We start from the raw sequence: 7,492 nt of genomic DNA on the forward strand, positions 1-7,492 counted from the left end.
TTTTAGTATTGGACTTTTATATATGTAACGCAAAAATAAAAATAAAAATATAAAAAGGAAGAAGAAAATGGTTAATATGAACAACCACCAACATTCCGACATTGCTTTTTGTATGATTAATTTGAAAAGGATGGCCGTTTGGTTTGGTAAGCCATCTTCATCAATCATCACCGGCATTTGTACACATCATACAGTTGGCTTGACACGTGATTTGGCTGACATAATTTTAAGGTCTTTATTAAACTTTATGCTATCCACCAATTTTTAGAGCATTTTGTCATACATACATGGTCTCTTGTTATTTTGGTAAAAATAAAATCTCACACATATATTATTGTTTGGTCGTAGTTGGTAAGGATTTCAATTTGTACCTATGTCATGAGTTTGATGTATGTCAATAGTAGAGATTTTGAGTTTTAATATGGCTTATTTTTCCGATTTTAAGCTTTCGACCTCTTAACTGTGAATGTTTTGGTCCATCAAAACCGGAAAAAGTATAATTATATTGTATAGGATCTAATCTATTGCTTGTTTGGTTGACATGCATAAAACTTGTAGTGAGATTTTTTAGGAATTGCAATATTATTGGTTGTTTGGTTGAATAAAATTTAGTGAATTGGAGAATGTGAAACTAATTAATTTCCACTTTCTAGCTCCCACAATATGTAGAAATTAATGTACAAAAATGTAGGAATTGATGTTAAAAAAATAAATATATGTAGGGATTTACTAGACTAATCCCCTTAATTAGGTTGTAGACATTCTTATAGATTACTTTCCTCATTGCTAATTAAACAACTTTAAGATATTCCTATGAGTTTGATTACTACATACGTAATTTAATTCCCATTGAATTTCATATAGAAATTTCTGCTTCCTATATTAACTAACTGATGACTACCTAATTAATAATGCATCTTTCTTACCCTATCTATTCACTCACCCTCATATTTTACATAGCATTATTCCTCTTTATACTAATAATGAAATGAATAGACATGGTAGGAAAGAGACGAGTCTTTTTTTTTTGTTACAACATTACTTTGAAATGAAAAGATTACAGTATTGTGAAAAAATTGGAATTTAGCGTAACCAATAAGCTAAGTAAGGCACAAGACGATGGAAAGGCACAAAAATACCAAATAAAGGAATAAAATAAAAGTGAGAATAATATTAGCTACAAACTGAAACTAAAAGTAGGAATTGAAGAATATTAAGGACATAAAGAAGCATAAATAATAACCAAGTTATATACTACAAACCGAAACTAAAAGTAGGAGTATAATTGATGATAAGAAAAACCAGATAATAAAAATCATCACCTTGATTGTAACTATAAATTGATTCAATGTTGTTTATATTCATACAAATTACAACGAAATTAATATTATAAATGAAACTTGATCTCAAGTTAAACACCACCACTCTTTACCAACTAATTAAATTAAGTAATAAATAAATTCATATTGTTGTAGCTTTATGTAAAACTATAGTGATGTAAACATACACTTTAATTTTTGCCCTAATGGAAAATCAAACATAACACGTTTTTCAATTTTTATCGTGATTGGCTCCCGTAAAAATTAGTCAAGATAACGAAAACTTTTATATAATACAACTTTTTATTTTATTTAATTGAAAGAGAAAACACTAAACAACTTTAATTCTATTTTATTATAAGAGAAACCACTAAACAACTAACGTATATATTAATTAATGATTAAGAAATTGTTGTGCAAGATTCACAATGATAATAAAGTAGATTTGACATCTTATGATTGCTACTTGATAATTAGCCAAGTACTACGAAGAAGCCATTATATATAGTATGTTGATAAGGTTTAAAAATTCTATCTTTTTGGATAAAACATTAAACACTACATCTTCTAGATTATGATTTAAAGAGGGGAAATTTATTTAAATAAATACACTGTGACTGAAAATACTGCTCAACTAACAAATTATTTTATTGAGAAAAATGTTGATCGTCCATGCTTGGATCATGTACTATCAATTTCCAATTTAATGATTGGTTTTTGACAAGTCAATTAGCCAGCAATTAGATTTTTTATGGGAAGGTAGTGAACGATATGATTGGCGGCCTCTCTTTCTTATGCAAACTTGGATGGTCCAGATCACCGGATGGACATGACCGAACCATCAGCTCCGTCCAATAAAATTGTTACGATTATTGTCAACTATCTTAGTTAGTTACATACAGTTTTGAAAAATATTATTTTATAAATATTTTTTTATTATATTAAATGATACTTAAATTTACATATATAAATTTGGTACGGCAAGAAAAATGGTCTAAGACTTTTAGAAAAAGATTAGATTTAAGTTATATATAACAATGGACAAACGATTCAAGGCATGAGAAAGATCATAAAAAGTTGAAATACTCTTTTTGTTGTTGCTTACTTTATTAAAATTAATTAAACGGATTACAAACAATATTAGTACGATCTTGTACGTCGTGTCCTTAAACCGAGCAATATTAGTGTGTCATTATACCATCTTAATAGTTGATTTGGTTAAGAACATCAAACTTCATAACCAATGAGATCAAAGTTGGGTTTAAGATAGATTTTTTTGGGGTCTTGTCTGGGCCATAAACTACGGATCCTATTGTTGATTTAGTTAGTATGTCTTTTTCTTAATGTATCATGTAATTAATTACTCGTACTTAATTTTGGGTATGTAGTAGTGATTGATGAAGTGGGAGAAAGCCGATTCACCAAATAATTAGATTTGGGTCATATAACTTTTAATTAGTGTGTAGTTATTCTCTTATATAAAGTGATTAAATTTTGTATTATGAATAAAAAAAGAGGTAGCTAGTTAATAGTTTATTCCATTACATGCTAGGTGAAGACCTAAAAACCCTAGACTCCTTTACCATACCATAGATTACTTATTTAGACTTGATCTTTATTAATTGTTATCTTAATTTAGTTTCATTTATCAATTAATATATAACTATTAAATTTATTAGCTAGAGTATATGACAAAGTTGGTGATTTAGTTACTTCATATCAATAATGTTGTATTAGTTTTTAGAGACTTTTTTTTTCTTCCCATTTTCGAATTCAATATTTGAAGTGTTTCATTCACGATGAGGATCTATTTAGCTTAACATCGGGGAGGGGGAGGGGGAAGGGGGGATGAGGAATCGAAACCATGTCACACGGAGGGAAGACGAAGGGACTAACCATCTCTCCACGTACACCTCATTCCTCCTCCACTCGATTAGTTGACTCAACCTTGCACGCATGATAAAAGCAACCTCTTATCTCATGAATAGCTAGCTAAACTTGTTTTGATATATGTGGACTTGACTTTAATTTGCATTACCTTTCATATTACAAATGAATAAGATTGATAGTGGCCTACCATTTCATCAAAATGAATTGTTACCGACTTGATAATTGATATTATCAATATTATTGTAAAGTATCTCACAAACTCATAGCTAACTCGATTAATTGGCCTTTATCTGTTTTGAAAAAAGATCACACTTCTCAATCTCTTCATTACAACCAGGGTAATTATTGGGAGAGTAAGAAAGAGAATTAAAAAAGGTGAAACATTATAAGATTAAGGGCCTGTTCTCATACGTTGAAATTCAGTTCAGTTCAGTAGCTCAGTTCAGTTCAGCTTATATCTAATGATATTGCTAATGATATAAAGCCAAATTTCATTCTTTTAAACTCTTATTACAACGACGATAATAATAATAATAATAATAATAATAATAATAATAATAATAATAATAATAATAATAATAATAATAACAATAATAATAATAATAATAATAATAATAATAATATTATTATTACTATTATTATTATTATTATTATTGATACAATTCATTGTTCAAATGGTTCTATTTTTTTGATACACATTTCTATTGTTAAACTCATTGAGAAAATTAGAGTACTACACAACTAACTTAAACTAATTTTCATAATCGGTTAGTTTGATCTTCGTCTTCTTCTTGTCCATCAAGCTCCTCCAATACCTCGGCATTCCTCGCTTTGAACTGACTCCCATATCTGATCAGTTATTTCTTGTCGTACAATATCCATAGCTGCTTTTCTGTTAGGATCGTACATAGTATGATCTTCTCTTCGCTCCATGACTTCAACTTGGTGCGTGAATGGAATCCTTAGTTCATGTAAATGAATAAAATTGTGTAGAGTACAACAAGCAACGATTATTTGCAACTGAAAACGTAATTTTTTTTTTATTTTTAATTTTTAAAAAAATTTAAACAACAAAGTGTTTTGTGTTCTTTTGTCATAATACTATTTTATTTTTAAATTATATAGTATATGTGTTTAAAATGTTTTGGGGTTTCATGTTTATAATATATTTTCCATAAATATTATAATTATAAAGTATATTTTTCATAAATATTTTAATATGTACATATGTATGTACACATATGTATAATAATTAATAATCAAAGATCACTAACCCGTAGTTAAAAATCACTAATTACTAAGTTAAGTTCAATTCAGTTCAGTTCAGCTCAGCTCAGCTCAGTTCAGTTCAGTTCAACTGATTTCAATCAATGAGAACAGGCCCTAAGAGCAATCTGATGCAAGTTATTATAATTTGCTTATCACATTAGCTTTTAAGAAAATTTACATAATTGTCACTTTAGCTACTAAGCTTCAATAGCTAGCTATTAGCTTATTATTTAAATAAACCAGGCCAATACTTTCTTAATTAACTTTTTATACAAAAGTATTCCATTTTATTTATTCTATTTTATTATTTATTTTTCATTTGAAAGGTTTTTTTCAAGCATATAGTTAATTAGTTAATTTGCTTGGCCAAGGTTTATTTCAAGCATATAGCTAATTTGTTTGGCCAAGGTAATTGCATTTTCAGCTCCAACGATCAAGCTAATAGCTAGCTAGGGGTTATTTAAAATTGCAAGCAAGTCCATAACTACAACCATATATATATATATATATATATATATATATATATATATATATATATATATATATATATATATATAGGAGTTGCTCTAATAAATTGACATAGTACTCGTAGTACAATGTTGTTGAGAAAAATTAAAATAAAGAGAGTGGATCTAGAAAAGAAATAACGTGGATCAAATCATACTCGAAATAAAAGAAATGAAATTAGGGCATGTTCTATTCAGCTTATTTTCAGTTCATTTCATTTCAGTTTAATTTAGTTTAGTTCAGTTCTTATTTCCTTCTTATATTCATTTCAGTTCAGTTGAGCTCAACTCAGTAAATCAGAACAGACCCACTAAGCGTCGCTAGTGAAGCAAGAAGCCCCAATTGTACGAGCTATCACTTGATGGATTCGCCTTGGCCTCTAGGCATGTCAGAACCGCATGAATTCAACAAGGTGGAGCACAATCTGCCTACATTAGTTAGGAGTAGAAATGTTCCGATTAATTGGTGCAAAAAATACCTTTATTGTTATGCGTATAATAATTGTAACGTATATTTGTATTACACATCTAATAAAACATGTAGTTGAAAAGTGTAACCATTATTTTGAGACGATGGAACAAAGTGTAAGGCAAATGATTATAATACATTATTTGATTACCTAAATAAATTACCTCAGAATTCACTACATATAATTAAGCTATAAGTTGCATGATTGTATAATAATTATTGGTATGGAGCTTACTAAGCTCCCCTCCCAAAATAGAATAGAAAAGAATATACAGAGTAGTTTAGTAGAGTATTTAATTCAAGATAATGTATACAGGTAAGTTTATACTAGTATTATAATCTTATACATACATGTTCCCATTTCTCATGATCACCTGTGCATGCTGCAACATGCTAAATACAAAACCTACTTCAGGTGATTACAGTATGTAACAGTATCTACTCCACTTCTACTATTCCACACTCCACTTCACTCACTACTTGCTACAATTTCCTAACCAATTTTTTTTTTTTTTTTTTTTTAATTTTCCCAACTTTCTCCCTCCAATATTATTTATCTCTTGATATTCATCATCAAATTCTCCAACTTCTTCATTTTCTCTCTCCTAAAAAACCTAAAAATAAAACCCTCAGACCCACCCATCAATTTGGAGGGTCTACAAACTCCACCCAAAAATCAAAATTCCCCCTTTTTTAATTTCTCATAAAAATAAATCATACCTTTGATAATTTAAAAACCATGGAAGATGATCTCCACCAAAACTCCACCTTCCCACTTCACCTTCTTACACATAATCACAATAATAATAATAATAATAAACTCGACTCCATAGAAAATCCTGAACATACTTCTTCTACTACTGTCCTTCAAAGTGGTTCGCCTTCGGGGCCGAAGAAACCGGCCCCGAAGCGAACCTCTTCGAAGGACCGTCACACTAAGGTCGATGGTCGAGGGAGGCGGATTCGAATGCCGGCTCAGTGTGCCGCCCGGGTTTTTCAGCTAACCCGGGAGCTCGGACACCGGTCTGATGGTGAAACTATTGAGTGGCTTTTACAACAGGCTGAACCGTCTGTTATTGCTGCAACCGGAACCGGAACCATTCCCGCCAATTTTACTTCTCTGAGCCTATCGGTTCGACGGTCCGGTTCGACCGTTTCCTCCGGTTCACATACGAGACCGGTTGGGTATAATAATAGTAATTATTTTGGTAATAATTTCTACGTTAGTCCTTCTAATTGGATGGGATTTTCTAACATGTTGATGATCAACGCTGGTGATCAGTTGAGTAATTCTAGCCGTCAGATTAATTTGTTCCCTAATAATGGGTTGGAATTATCCTCTACTAATTCTTCCACAATGTTGAATTTACAACACCCCAGTGCGGATGGTGACACGTGTCATGGTAACAAACGCGGTCATGATGAGGAGGAGCACGAGGAGGATGATGGTGATGATAATGATAATGAAGATCTGGATCGGTCTTTAAATGTCGGGCTTGGGTCGGGCCATGGACCAGGGTTCGGAAATAATAGTACTACAACAACGTGGCCTTATCCTAGTACCACTAGTAATGGTAACGGGACAGTGGCAAGTGGGTTGCATTTTATGAATTTTGTTAATAATAATAGTAATAATAATAATACGAATACTAATACGCCAATGGGGTTTTTAGCCGGGCATCCGGTGGTGGTTGGTGGCTACGAAGGCCAATACGGGATGCTTGGAGGGTTCAATAACGGGTTGAGGGGTGTAATACCGGGTACAATAATTGGATCCTACCCTAATCAAGAAAGGTCAAGTAATAATGTGGATCATGGAGATGCTTCTAGCTAGAAACTAGCTAGCTATTACTACTTACTAGGTATGTTATTTGTAGATGATCAAATTTCAATAATTACGGGAATATATTGAGGTATGAACAAGTTGTGTTGAAAGGTCCATTATATTGTATTGAGATGTAAGTTTTTGACTTTTATTATTGATTGATCCAATTGAATTATATGAGTATGAGAATGAATTTGTTTGTGTGTGTTTCCAA

The 7,492-nt window shown here is 31.0% G+C and overlaps 1 protein-coding gene across 1 annotated transcript; it reads left to right on the forward strand.

Annotated features, from left to right (window-relative positions):
- The first annotated feature begins 5,691 nt into the window (after window positions 1-5,691).
- Window positions 5,692-7,492, forward strand: LOC110690407 (transcription factor TCP15-like). Its single transcript, XM_021867231.1, has one exon. The coding sequence runs from the start codon at window positions 6,193-6,195 to the stop codon at window positions 7,285-7,287; it is 1,095 nt and encodes a 364-aa protein (XP_021722923.1). The 5' UTR covers window positions 5,692-6,192; the 3' UTR covers window positions 7,288-7,492.

This window comes from Chenopodium quinoa, unplaced genomic scaffold (genome assembly GCF_001683475.1).
Source record: "Chenopodium quinoa cultivar QQ74 unplaced genomic scaffold, ASM168347v1, whole genome shotgun sequence".
Lineage (NCBI taxonomy): Eukaryota > Viridiplantae > Streptophyta > Magnoliopsida > Caryophyllales > Amaranthaceae > Chenopodium > Chenopodium quinoa.